This window comes from Lathamus discolor, chromosome 1 (assembly GCF_037157495.1).
Source record: "Lathamus discolor isolate bLatDis1 chromosome 1, bLatDis1.hap1, whole genome shotgun sequence".
NCBI classification, from domain to species: domain Eukaryota; kingdom Metazoa; phylum Chordata; class Aves; order Psittaciformes; family Psittacidae; genus Lathamus; species Lathamus discolor.
This window is the reverse complement of record NC_088884.1, coordinates 22,664,279-22,678,910: the sequence shown is the minus strand read 5'-3', so window position 1 is coordinate 22,678,910 and position 14,632 is coordinate 22,664,279. Positions and strand designations below refer to the sequence as shown.

Below are 14,632 nucleotides of genomic sequence, written 5' to 3'. Positions count from 1 at the left end.
CTTCCCCTGGTCCCAGCCGTTCCCCAGCGTCAGCAGGGTGCCCAGGCAGTGCACCCTCCTCCTCAGGCGGGCGTTCTCTGCCGCCTGGTCCCGCAGCTCGTCCCGCAGCTGCCGCAGCTGCTCGGCCTGCTCGCTCAGCAGGGAGCTGTCGCCCCGCAGCGCCAGCACTTCGTTCCGAGCCACCTCCAGGTTGCTCTGCAGGTTCCGGATGCGCTGCTCCTTCTCCTCCACCGCCGCCTGCGAGGCCCGCGCCAGGTCGAACAGCAGCCACTGCAGGGCCGAGCACTTCTTCTCGCCCTTGGGGTGGTACATCGACACGTAGTTCAGCCACTGCCGCTCCGCACCCTTCAGGGTCGGCTCCTGCCCGATGACTTTATAATCCCACGGGTCCCCGCCGTGCTCCAGCATGGCCTGCACCAGCACACCCCTCTCCTCGCGGCTCGGGGAGCTCTCCACATCCTCCTTCTCCTTTGACTTCCCTCCCCTCGTCAGCCAGGACATCCTAAGGCCAGCCAGCCCAGCGCCGAGCCGGGACGCGTGCCGCTCACACCCGAGGCGCACGCCCCGTGCCCTGAATAACGGGCGCCAAGCCACTAGCAAAGCGGCAGCACGCAGCAAGCAGTCACCCGCCGCGGGCTGCAGCCAGCAGCCCCTCAGCGCTGCCTCCAGGCGAGCCGGGGCCACCCCTCCCGGAGCCGGCTGTTACTGCCGCCCGCCCCGCGGCCAGCGCGCCGCCTCCGGCCGCCCGGCCCTTGGGACCCGCTGCGCCCGCCCCCGTGCCCGCCCTCCCCGCGGGCAGGCGGATGGCGGCGGCGTTGCTCGGCGGCCGCCGCTTCCCCGCGCTGCTGCTGCTGCTGCGCCCGGCGGCCGGCCCGTGCCGGCGCGGCCCCGCGGGTGCCGCCATGCAGCCGGGTGCCGCCGGGCAGCCGGGTGCCGCCATGCAGCCGGGTGCCGCCGGGCAGCCGGGTGCCGCCATGCAGCCGGGTGCCGCCATGCAGCCGGGTGCCGCCGGGCAGCCGGGTGCCGCCGCCGAGGGCGGCGCGGGCTGGCTGCGGGCCCTGCGCTTCGACAACCTCGCGCTGCGCTCGCTGCCGGTGGACGCCTCGGAGGCCGGCGGGCCGCGGGCCGTGCCCGGCGCCTGCTTCTCCCGCGTGCGGCCCAGCCCGCTGCAGAACCCGCGGCTGGTGGCCATGTCGCTGCCGGCGCTGGCGCTGCTGGGGCTGGGGGACCCCGCGGGCGACCGTGAGGCGGCGGAGGCCGAGGCGGCGTTGTACTTCAGCGGGAACCGGCTGCTGGCGGGCTCGGAGCCCGCGGCTCACTGCTACTGCGGGCACCAGTTCGGCAGCTTCGCGGGGCAGCTGGGCGACGGCGCCGCCATGTACCTGGGCGAGGTGCTGGGCCCGCGGGGCGAGCGCTGGGAGATCCAGCTCAAGGGCGCCGGCCTCACGCCCTTCTCCCGGTAAGGCCCGGCGGGGAGGGCGGTGCCGGAGGGTCCCGGGGGAGCTGGGCTTTGCGGGAGCCGCACCCCCGCGAGGCCACCCCGCCGTGCGGGAAGGCCGGGCCGGGGACCGGCCGCTGCGTGCGCCGGCGGTTCCGTACTGAGGCTCGCTGCCCGGGGCAGAGGTCGGCTCTCAAGCCCTCGCGTTTCCCGTTGTGTTTGCTGCAGCAAGTGTAATGCTTAAATGCCGGAGCAGAAGATGGCAAAATTTCCTCAGGAAAACAAGACTGTAACAGCTTCTCGCGCAGGTGGCGCATCACTTCTGTCCCGGGTTATCCTCCTCTGAGTTTTTCCCCTTTGAGGACGCAGACCGTGGCGGAAGTCGGGCCAGCAGTGTGTAATAGCTGCCAGAGTGCTTGCTGCTGTGTTATGCTATGCCCCACAAGAATGGTATTTAAAATCATAAAATGGTTTGGGTCGGAAGGGACCTTAAAGATCATACAATTCCAACCCCCTTTCCATGGGCAGGGACGCCTTCCACTAGACCAGCCCTGTCTTGTGGCTGCTGGTCCTTCTGCTAGCAGTGCCTTTTCTCCATCCTTCCTTTCTTCTGTCCTTCCTGTGGGAGGGAGTGGTGGAAAAGCCCCAGAAATGGCATGCTGTCCAAATCCCTGCAAGGGATGCCTGTCTGCTTTAGTCAGTTTACCCTGCACTGCTTTTAATCTTTCAGGTCATTTTTTCTGCTTGCATTTGCTATACTTTATGTTCTGGCTGTGCACAGGCTCAGTAACACCTCAGTTTCATACACGTGGTGCTCTGAAGGTCTTCTCCAGTGAAGGTTAAGGAAATCACACTGAAAACGTCAGATATGGTGATAGCGTTGTAGGTCTGCCCTGGACAGCTCTCCTGCTTGCCTGCGGCTCCTGAAGTGCTGGGAGTGTGGGCTCAGAACCACCGGCACCTGTTCTGTTTCCTTGTTCTCAAATGAATAGTTTGCTATTTGCTGTTTGTCTGGGTGCTTTTTAAACGCAACTGCCATGCATACCCCTATTTAACACCCCATTTCTAGATTACTTATCCAGGGAGATCCAAGTAATACTACTTTTTAAGTGCCATAACAGTAGCCAGTCACTTCTTATATAATAAAATAGCTCTACTTGCCCAATTATTTTTTTAAAGGTTCTATTGCGTCAATAGAAACAACAGAGTTAATGATTAGAAGGGATATGTGTAACTGAAAGATTTATTTTTTTCTGTTACTCGTGGTCTCCATTGCAGGCGTGTTGTGTCCATCTAAATTAACTTTAACAGAAGTTGGAAGGTCCAGCTTTTATTCTCAAATCTGCCACCACTTTGTTGTATGGCCATGGACACCGTATGCCACTTCTAGGCTTTTGTTTCCCCACTGCTAAGGGATAGACAGGAGTTCCTGCCTTTATAGCCTGAAAACTGTCCATGTCCTCTTGTTGCAGACAAGCTGATGGCCGGAAGGTCCTGCGGTCAAGCATACGGGAGTTTCTGTGCAGCGAGGCAATGTTTCACCTCGGAATACCAACAACGAGGGCTGGAACGTGTGTGACATCGGACTCGAAAGTCGTCCGTGACATATTCTATGATGGGAATCCGAAAAATGAAAGGTGTACGGTTGTTCTGCGGATAGCTTCTACGTTTATAAGGTAGAAGCGTTTTTTGTTGAGGTTTTTTATTCCTTTAAAGCCAAGCACATCAGTCCTTTAAAACACCATTTTAAATGTTTCCAAAACACTTGCCTGTTCCTTGCAAACCTCCTCATGAGGGCTTGGAACTCTTTTGGTGGGATGTAGGAAGCTACTGCTCTTGTCCAGTGGATGGGATGAGCTGGCTTCATAGCACAGAGACAGATAAACACTAAAGGTGCTAGCCTGGTAGGAAGAAGAACTGAGTTCTGCAGACCTGAGAGGAGTTTCTTCACATTTATGCCTGCACAGAGTACATGGGAGGTTTTGATGCTGGTAGTTGGGTTTAGCTGTACCTTTAATTCAAAGCTATTCTAATACTGTACTGTCACAGTTTGGGTGTTCTTTCCCTGCCTGAGAAGTGTTCAAGGTTCCTGCTCTGACACCCAACATTAGGAGTTTCAGGAAGTTGCATTGCTTCTTATAAGGTAATAGAACCTTAGAATCAGAGGAAGGTGAGACATAAGGAATATATCCATGTATGTGTAAGTGTGTGCGTGTGTGTATTTATATATATATGTGGAAAAACCTATCTTACATGCTTGCTGTACAGTCTGGTATTTTAGCAAGTCCTATTCCTGTATCTTTACTCAGGGAAAGAATTTTTCTGTAGAAGTGGTTGTAAGAGACTTTTAACAAGCTGGTTTTCAGTACTATCTACATCCTGATCTGTCAGTTTAGCTGTATGTATGTGCTTCCTTGTGTTGAGTCACTGAGCCTTGGTAGGTTCAGTGCAGGAATCTTTTCTTCTTTTGGGTCTTTTCTCTAGGCCATTTGAAGGATTGACATTAAGCTGGAGATGATGTGGTGTTAGGATTACAACAGTAGATGGTTTTATTGCATGTAATATGACGTTAATAGTACCAGATAATACTTAAACGTGTTTTTATTATTTTAAAAACAGATTTGGTTCATTTGAAATTTTCAAACCTCCTGACGAATACACAGGACGCAAAGGCCCCAGTGTTAACCGCAATGATATTCGAATACAGATGCTTGATTATGTGATCAGCACTTTCTATCCAGAAATCCAGGAGGCTTATTCAGACAACAGTATTCAGAGAAATGCTGCTTTCTTCAAAGAGGTAAGAAAGATCAGAGCCTCTTTGTAAATCCATTGCGGTCATCTTTATGAACTTCATCTGCAAGCACAGATGACTGGAGTTGGTTAATACCTTGTATCCTCTGATTGCCTTTGAAGAAAACACTCTTAATAGTACTGTGTATTGATGAAAGCAATATTGATATTGATCACACCTGTGAAAGTGGTTTTAACCTTTTTAACAGTAAATTATGATTGCTCTGCTCTGGGAGAGCTTTCCACGGCTTGTCTCCGTTTGCTGAGAGTGTCCTAGACTGCAAGGGGGAATTCTGGCCCCGACTGTCAGATGGCGAGTTGATGGTACCAAGACACCACTTGCAAGGCATCATTTTATAAAATACCGAGAACATTGAGTCCCTTTCTGTCTCTCATGTTCCAAATTACAAACAGGAATGTTGACTGCAAATCACTGACTCCAGGTTTTAGTATTGAAATGTTTGAAATGCATGTTCAGAACAGCCCAGTAAGAGGTCAAAAGGCAGGCTTAAAATCTGACATTCTCTGGATTTTGTGGGGTTTGACTTTGGGGTTGTGGAGGTGGTGTTTGTTTTGTGGTTTGGTTAAGTTTGGGGGGTGTTTTGGTTTGCTTTTCTTGGGGTTTTCTTGTTTTGATTTTTGTTGTTGGGGGGGGGGGTGTTGTTGTGTTGGGTTTATTTTCCTTTAACACAGCCTGAGCCTACTTGCAATAGTTCTTCAGAAGCAAATGCTTTACTGCCCCCATCCTGGCATCTTTTCTTATTGCCCCTGTTTCCATTTCTTTGTTTATTTGTTGTGCTCCTGCCTGTGGCTGTTGTGCTTGGTACCTGTGCTGGCATTGCATCCTCACACTTTCTCTCGAGTGGAGACTTCCCATACCTTTCTCCATCTGAAAAGCATCCCAGTTCCTACCTAATTTGAGAAGCACATCTGTCTTTTTACTAGTGGTGATGTGCTGTCAGCTCAGCTGTAATGTGTTTTATCTTTCTTTATGCACTGTGGAAGAAATGGAGAAAAAAAGTACAAGTGTTTGCTTTCTAGACAGTGCTGTCAAATGCAAACACCATTATCTGTACTTCTCAAATAATTTGTAGGAGGTGTGTTTAAATTTAAATGATTGTGCCCTTGAGATAGTGCTGTTACTTATCTGTACGCAGTACTTGTTTTCTAGTATGGCTAGTAGTAGGAAAACATGATGAAGAAGAATAAAGGTCAAAGTGAGTGCAAAGCTGTCTTTCTAACTAATATATCCACCTGTGAATAGCAACCAAGCTTTGATTGCTTTTAGGTGTTACCATTAGTGGGATTTCTCTTTTGCTCTGGCAGAGTGTAATGGATTCATACAAAGACATCAGCAGTCGGTATATTGCCTCACTGCTGGAATGCTTGCATCCCAGTGCTGATTACCACCTCCCTGGCACAGAGCCCTTGTGCAGGGTGTGTCCCCATTACTGGCTCATGGTGTGCCAGTAATCAGTTACGGACACATGCAGCTTACTGCCCGGTTCAGCAAAAATGGGTAAAGTACCTAAACATGCGAACAGTGTAAAAAGTGGAAGCAGGAGATCTCAAGGTGAACCAAAAGTTTCTGTTCCAGGCATCATTTATGGGTTTTACTCCTTGTCACATTATCCCAGGACAAGATTTTTCCATTTATTCTTCCTTACCTGACTGCACACTCTTAAAAAAGGGAAAATTCTGGGTTTGAATACAGAGGCATAGAACTGATGTTTCCTCTGTTAACTAAATAATTTCTAAACCTTAATAAAATACGCTGCAGTCTGGAGAGCTTTAAATTTCTGTACATCGATAACTGTTTGGGAAGGTGAGTGACTTTAGCTGTATAAATAATTTGATTTGAAAGTTTTAGCTAATGGCAGTGTAAAATTTGTATTTATAGCAATTCAGTAAAGGATTTAGAAATAGCTAGGTTTACCTGAAAGCCAGGTTACCTTCCTGAACTTTAGATTCCATAGAGCATATCTAGTTGTAGTTAAGAGTTGGGCTGATATAATTCAATAACTAGAAGTGCTTTAAAATAGTATGCTATTTCTTTGAAGAATGGGGCACTGTGACTGCAGTCAAGGATTCCACAGCAGTGAATCTCAGTCAAGCAATGGAAGGACTCTGATGAAACATGCATTCAGTGAAGAGTGGCATTTAAATCAAATTGCTGTTCTTTGAATAGGTTTTCTTAACCTTGTAGCTTTTTTCCACTCTCAGCAAATTGAGGGAAGTACTTATCAGTGCTAAAACTTGTTAGCAGGGAATCTTTTCTTTTGTGCAAACCACTTGCCTTCCTATAAATCACCCCTACATACCAGGTAAACCAAAAGGCTGACTTTATGCTGGGCTTCATTGCATAAAGTTAATTTTATTTCTTAGACTTTGCTTATGTTTTCTTTTACCTGCAGTTGAAGAGTCTTTAAAATCTGTAGTGAACAAAGCAATATATTTGTATAATGTCTACAGTAGTGGGCAAGTCTGTTGTCAAACAATTTACCCTATTTCAGTGTTCTGTCTCTAGTGCATTTTAAAGCTGTCAGTTGACTTGCAGTCAAGTAGGGGGGGAAGAAGAGGAGGCAAACAGAGAAGGGGGACTGAGAAACAGAAGGAGAGAAGCAAGCTGTTCTTAAGATAATTGTGTGTGGCATACTGCCACAATCTGCTTCTGCTGGAGCTGTAGAAACATCAGTTCAGACTAGGAAATGCTGGGAAATACATGAATGTATTGGAAATATATTGTGTTGGTAAATGGGAAAAAAACCTTTTCTTTTAGATAACGAAACGGACAGCGAGGCTGGTAGCTGAATGGCAGTGTGTCGGGTTTTGCCATGGCGTGCTGAATACAGATAACATGAGCATAGTTGGACTAACTATTGACTATGGCCCTTTTGGATTTATGGACAGGTCAGTGTGGCATAATTATTTGAAATGTGTGTTATGTATTTACTTGCTGTGTAGAGCTATCTTGATGTTCACGATTGCTTTAATATGTTAACTCTGAAGCAGATTTATGAACCTTCTTTATGGCAAGATAGATTAAGTTAGTTCTAGTTGCCCTGTAATTCTTCTTTTCAACTTCTTTTTAACCATATTCACATCTCAAAGTGTTGTAGCCTGTGGGGTTTCTCAGTGTTTGAGAGGGCAGGAAATTGTCTAATGAGGTACCTGGGAGAAAAGAACCAAGGAGTATTCTCTTTCAAAATCTTTCAGTTTCCTAGGGGAGACTAAAGTAATAAAAATAACGCTTCTCACTCTATTGGTGTCCAGAGAACTAGAAGAATGCTAACTATTTCTTCATTTGTAGATATGACCCTGAGCACATTTGCAATGGTTCTGATAACACAGGGCGCTATGCTTACAACAAGCAGCCAGAGATTTGCAAGTGGAACCTGGGGAAGCTTGCTGAAGCTCTAGTTCCAGAGCTGCCCCTGGAAATAAGTGAACTCATCCTGGAAGAGGAATATGATGCAGAATTTGAGAAACATTATTTACAGAAGATGAGGAAGAAGCTAGGCCTGATCCAGCTGGAACTGGAAGAAGATAGTAAACTGGTGTCAGAACTCCTTGAAACCATGCATCTCACAGGTTGGTGAAGAGCACAGAAGGTTATTGTTTAGTTGCCCATCAGTATCTGTAATCAAACCAAAATATAGTTTATACTACATTTATAGTGTGTGTGTGTATATATATATATATGTGTGTATGTGTATGAAAGAGGCAAATAACCTCTTCACAGTGGTGACCTGAGTGGTACTGCTGTGGGGGGAGTTAGGAAGGAGGTGTGGGACCCGTTTTCCTGCTGATTGATTATATTATTCATAGAATTCACCTTTTCAGGTGGGGACTTCACAAATATTTTCTACTTGCTGAGTTCATTCTCAGTGGTGGACTCTGATCCTTCAAAACTGGAAGACTTCTTAAAAGAGGTTACAAGTCAGTGTGCTTCTGTGGACGAACTGAAAGTTGCTTTCAGACCACAGATGGATCCAAGGTAATACTCTTCTTTACTTACACACTTTGGCCTGTGGTTTTAGTTTCATTATAACCATAATGAACCCTGCGTGCTGTGTAATATTTGACTGATTTTAGGTTTTGCTATTTCACTGTTAACTGGATGCATCATGATCTACAGCAGTGCAAATTCTTGTGCGTTTTGTGACTGGCGGATGCTCAGCAGTGACTTGCAGCAGTTGGCTCTAGGGCTAAAGTTGTCTGAGATTTTGCTTGGTCCTTTTTTCTTTCTCTCATCTGTCTCTGCTGACTAAGGCCATGAGAGTGCCAGATAGTGAAGTGATACAGAAATATTTTATAGAAGATATGGATTTGAACAACAATGGTACCATGTTCTGACAATGTACTGACAGCAAATCACTTTCAGCCACCAGTATACTGAGCTGAGTATAACCTAAATGCACACTTCAGGCTCTGAAAACTGTGTGGTACCATCCATGTCCCATTTGATGGGCCATATTCTGCAGTCCACCTACTTTGAGTGTGGAAAGAGTCAGTTTTGTTTAACTGCTGCTTTTAACAGTGACTGTAGCAGTTTTTCACTTTCTGGAGCAGTGGAAACCAGGGAGTGAGTATGACCCATTCATTTGTCATATTTTTCCTAGCATCTTCCCAGATGGGGGGAAAAAATTCAAATGGGGGTATTTTGGGCATGTTTTTTCCCCTCTCTCTGTTCAGTGTGTGCTCCATGAAGTAATGAATCTACAGAAATAGCTGAAGAATTTGGTGTGTTGTTCATAATTTGCGTAAAGCAGGGGGTTGAGAACATGGATTGGGGTGAAACTTGTATGAACAAATTTGGGGTTATGCCAAGATAGCTAGCTGTAGCCGTTTATCATTCTGGAGATATTATGGGTTATTTAAGTTTTGTGGTGATACACTAAAATGAAAGATAATTAAATAAGCGGTATCCACCACCTTAATTTATTTAAGTTCCAGTTTTCAGCCACTTTGGTATTTAAGAAGACACCATGCGATATGAAGGTAGCTCCCGTGACAGAGACAAGACAGTATTTCATTAAACACTGCGTTCAGGCTTGGAGGAACGGGAAAAATAGCTATAAATCATCATGATATGGATGTAAAGCTTTGGAGGGGAATAGCACTGTGTTAAAGTGCGTGCAGAGCTACTTTCGTCACAGCACTTGGATATTGTAGAGCTGGGTGTGTCAGATGTGTAAATCAGATTTGGATACTATTATATAAACTCAGAAATCAAAGCACCTATCTTATCTTTGCTTACTGAAAGCAGGGAAGTATGATCTGGTATAATGAGTTGTCTGTTTTGGGGCCAGGGAATAGCATTCTTCTCCTTTGTTTATAAATGCATTATAGAAGGAAATAAAAACACTCGGTATAGTTTGATATGCTCCAACTTACACTCTTTGGGGTTTTTTATTCATTTTACTTTATCCTGTAGTGCAGTTATGAATCCAGGAAAAATGAAAGTTAGCATAGCATACTACTGAAAGCTGCTGTACAGCACCAGCTAACGCAGTCAGACCGGAAAAGAATCAACCCTAGTCAAACTCGCAGCAAAATAGCCTGGATATGTAGGAATTTATTAGCATAGAGCACTTCTCATTCTGTGATTTAGACTGGCTAACTGAAAAGAAATTAGATAAACAAACTGTTATCTCATATGACTTACATGAGGTACCTTCCCCCAGGTCATTTTGGGTTTTATTGGTACTGGCAAAATCATAGGCATTGGATCCTTGTTCTGCATGCTCATACAGTGTTAATGTCAGGAAAAGAAATAGAAAACACACAGAACCTATGGACTTTATATTATCTTGATACCTAAGTGAGTTCAAATTCCTTATTCCAAAGTTCTTTCAAAGTTCCAAGGGTATTCTGGTGAGAATTGCACATCTAAAACCCACTGGGAATTCTGGAAATCTGCACTTTAAGTACAACAGGAATGCAAACACACACACTGGAGAAGGGGGAGAAACAGTAAAATTAGCATAATTTAGCATTTTAAAATTGTTGTGTTAATGAAGTGCTGTTATTTAAGATCCCCAGTGAAATCATTGATTATTGTGAATGTTTTCATGTGTACTTTATGGTTGCAAAAAGATGGTTCTTGGTGGGCAGCTCAAGGTTAGTACGTAATGTGTTTGTTCCATTTGTTCCCAGACAACTGTCAATGATGCTGATGCTGGCTCAGTCTAATCCTCAGCTGTTTGCACTAATTGGAACAAAAGCCAATATAAACAAAGAGCTAGAACGCATTGAACAGTTCTCCAAACTGCAGCAGTTAACAGAAGATGATTTACTCAGCAGAAATAAAAGACACTGGAAAGAATGGCTGGAGAAATACAGGTGAGGTTTCTCACTATTCAGAGCAGTGTATTTCATTTCCTCATTTTATTTGAGAACGACGTGCCTGTCTCACAAAAAACACCGTCTCAAAGTATATAGTCTAGGAGAGATGTGGGACCATGCAGCTCTGGATATTAACGACATCTGTGTTGCTGTGAATGTTTGTATTATGTATACTAGATTTTGGGGAGGACTGGGGGTATAGGAATCACCTGGTGTCAAATCTAGTATTAAAGTGCTTCAGGAGCATTTACGTTGAATTCTAGCAGAGAGTAGTTCCAGTTGTGAGCTGTTAAATGCTCACTAACTACAACTGACTGACCTGTCAGCTTTTTATACTTTTAGATCTTTTTCTGAAAGAGAGAAAGAAAGATCTATTTATTGCTATAGAAGTCAAGTAGAAGTATTCTTAGTCTAGGAGTAACTCTAAAGGAAATCATTAGAAGGAAAAGAATGGCCAGACTATTGTAATAGGCCTAACTTCAAAGCCTATAAGCTTAGTGCCAGTGTGAGGGGGGGTTGTGTTTGCTTTTTGGTTGGTTAGTCTGGGGGTTTGTTTCTTTGTTTATTTTGGTTTGGGTTTTTTTCTGGTTTTGGTTGTTTTTTTGTTGTTCTTTTGGGTTTTTTTAGCAAAGAACCCTTGTTAGTAGAGCATTAGTTGGTTAGGTCAGGACTCCATTCCTCGCCTGGCTGCCTGTGATCATGTTTTCCAGTGGGGCTGAGAGTTTCAGCAAGTATTCCAGCTAAAAGGTAGCTCAGACTGCCTCAGCTGTATTGCATCCCCTTGGACAGAATGTCAAAAGCTTTAACCAATAAACAAGCATAGAAATCCTCAAAGACAAGAACTAAATGTGATGGTCTTTGTGGAGCAGTGCAGAACAGACTGTGCACCAGTGTCTCAGTCTGACTTGTCAGAGAATATGCAAGGTGTGCCGCTTCCTCAAGCCTAGTCAGGACCTGCTGATGGTCTGTAATGCTGCTTTTCAATGAAGGGGTTTTATCTGTTGTCATGCTCCATTTTATAAACGGAGGGTTTTATTGGTGACGTAATGTTTATTAAAAACCGCAAACTAAGGATCTCAAGGCAAGGAAACCTTTCAACTTTTACGTGTGATTCTTGATCCCAGCCTTTGTTTTCATCACTTGATTTCAGAGACCGTTTGCAAAAAGAAATAGAAAGTGTTAGTGATGCTGATGCTTGGAACACTCATCGTGTGAAGGTTATGAATTCCAACAATCCAAAATATATCCTGAGAAATTATATTGCCCAGAATGCCATAGAGGCAGCTGAAAATGGGGATTTCTCAGAGGTATGCTCTTACTCCTTAATATCTCTCTGGGCTCGCATGAATGTGTAGTGGTACTATTGATAACTGACACTATGCTGGTGAAATTCCTTCTAGCATCTCGGGCACTGAGGGGATTGGGAATTTATGGTTCAAAAGGCCTGTAGTATTTTTGAGGGAGCTGTAATTTTAATGACTGCAGAATGAAGAAAGGAATTGAAAATCTGAATCTGAACTTCACCACCTTTTGGGGACTGATCCCAGGATAAGAAATTTACCCTGCTTTTGCTGTCTTCAGAATGGTGTTTACCTTGGGAAGCAGTTAGGGATTAATGTACACTCATTCCTTGCTGTGCTTTTGTCTTTTAAAACTTGTGGTTTTCATCTGTGGAGTTCAGCTGGGGGACTGTTACATGCAGAATGTGGGACAATGAATTAATTGTGAGAAATGACACAAGGACTTGTATTTCATACTTGTATGTCAAGTTACTTGAGCTTGAGTTCCGTGCAGATACAAACTCAGCCAGCTACAATTTTACAGTTTTCAGCTTATTTGATGTGCATACTGTTAATCCATTTAACATTTGGTTTGTCTGGGGTTTGCGTATTAAATACAATGCACTCGATCATTATTTGGTGTGAGGTTCTTTTCTACGTCATTTTGCCTTTACTTTCTGAATTCTCATGACCGTGCGATGTTTTCTTTTCAGGTAAGAAATGTACTGAAACTGTTGGAGAATCCATACCAAGAAGCAGAAGATTTCAGGGAGGTAAAGGAGGATGCAGAAGAGGAGGGAGCAACTGCTGCAGCAGCTGCTTGTGCCCAAGAGACCAAAAGCAGACTACCCTATAGCAGTAAACCTCCACTGTGGGCTTCAGAGCTCTGTGTTACATGATCTTCATAACTGCCTTGTTTTGTTTTTTGCTGTAAACTGAAGACTCTGACCCTCCTTCAGCAGTGAAGAATGCAGCAAGGCAAATATCAGAGTGCTATTAAGTTACTGAAACAACCCTGCATTTGGATGCATCTGCAGCAGTCTTCACCTGTGCTTATTTGGAGCAATCATGGATCATTGGAGCAAACCGATGACAATCAACAGTCTCCATATATCAGTAATTTAAATGTTTTGAGACTGAAAGTCTTTCCTTTATTCATACCACAAGTATTCATACACTGCAAGTAGAAAGCAATATTTTATGTTGAGGCAGGCTGAGTTTCAGACATCCAAATGGAGTTGTTATGTGAAGACAAAAAGAGCAAGTCAGGAATCTGATCTGTTTTTGTCTGATGTGTTAACTAATAGTACTTCGAACATTTATTTACTGCTTTCTCTATGCAGGGACTGTTAGCTCTCTTTAATGGAGGAATAGATTTGGTGTTGCTTGTTTGAAGCTATGTTTCGTTTAATTAAGAAGTTCACTTCTTGTGAACCTTCAGATTGATATTTAATCATTATCTATTTTCAGAGAATTTGTGCAGGTTGGGGCTTGGGGGAGCAATGGGATTTTATTTTTATTTGGTACATTAAGAGCAGAATGAAGGGAGACCATATGCAGTTGCACTGGAAAGTCCTGGTGGTAAGGTTTATTCAGGTTCAGTATGTTCACATGCAACATGTGTAAATATTTACTAAAAATCATGGGTGCAGTTTGTAAGCCAGTTGACTTGGGCAAGGCCAGTTAGCCAAATCAGTGTGAACCTTAAACTACCCCAGTACTCAAATCCAGGTTCCTTTGCTATTCGTGTGTTCTTAACAGAGTCTTCTTGTACAAGAAGTGTACAGGTGGGGTACCTGTTTGTTCACACTGGTTAGTGAGATTCTTCCATTCCCACTCTGGTCTTGCACTATTCAGTCTTTGAGAAGCTTGACACTGACAGTTGTCATTCAGGACATGTTATTTGAGCCTGTGTTAAAGATCATAGAGGATATGGGAGGAGATGGGAGCTGACTTGCTTGCAAATTACTTGTTGATAGTGTTTCAGTTGAGGTTTCAGCAGAAGTTGCTTGCCACATTATTGCCACATCAGCCAAAACCAGTTGTTCCATAGTTAGTTACTACTTGGCTTTCTGAACTGCTTTGTAAAAGACTATTACTGGTTCAGGTACCTGAAATCTTGGGAAAGTTTGGTTTAATGCAAAGGTTTCTCTTTTCCAAAGAGACCACCGTCTTACACTGTGAGTTTAAGTCTACTGAATTCCTCTTCCACCCCTGTGCAAGCTTAGTATTAGCTCAGGTTTATTTGTGCTCTTCTAAGTCTTCCTCAAAATACAAGCTACTGAAAAACAGGGAGAACAGTTGGGATGCACTTATAATCTGCACTGATAACCAATTTGTCCTCCTTGCTACTACAGAGTAGATGATGTTTTGAATGTAAACATTGTTATGTCTTGCCTTCGACTTGGAGAAACTGATGCTGAATAATGACTTGTGACAAGCTAGAATCTTTGATGGCACTTTCTGTAACGTTTTGGAGCCCTTGCAGAAAAGGACAAGCTTGAAGGTGTATTAGTACATGGAAGGATGATATAGTTGAAAGAGGAAGTATGATCCCCTTCCCTCCTACCATCAGACAGAAGGAGAGAGCCTAATGGACAAGGATGGATGGAGGGAGGTTCCTCCTCGGAGAGGTAAGCGAAAACCCTCACAATCCCTTCCTCCCTCCCAGTTGCCCTTGAATAACAGGTACGAGGTCTTGGAAATTCAGGGCCAGGTGAATGGAGATGGTGAGGCAAATCTATCTAGTGAGTCACCCAGGGCTAGTCACTCA

The 14,632-nt window shown here is 44.6% G+C and overlaps 1 protein-coding gene across 1 annotated transcript; it reads left to right on the top strand.

Annotated features, from left to right (window-relative positions):
- Positions 1-949: 949 nt before the first annotated feature.
- SELENOO (selenoprotein O) lies at positions 950-14,306 on the top strand. Its single transcript, XM_065665138.1, has 9 exons — positions 950-1,459; positions 2,911-3,114; positions 4,058-4,238; positions 7,011-7,141; positions 7,542-7,822; positions 8,075-8,228; positions 10,391-10,576; positions 11,730-11,886; positions 12,573-14,306. The coding sequence occupies exons 1-9, from the start codon at positions 975-977 to the stop codon at positions 12,765-12,767; spliced, it is 1,974 nt and encodes a 657-aa protein (XP_065521210.1). The 5' UTR covers positions 950-974; the 3' UTR covers positions 12,768-14,306.
- The last annotated feature ends 326 nt before the right edge of the window (positions 14,307-14,632 follow it).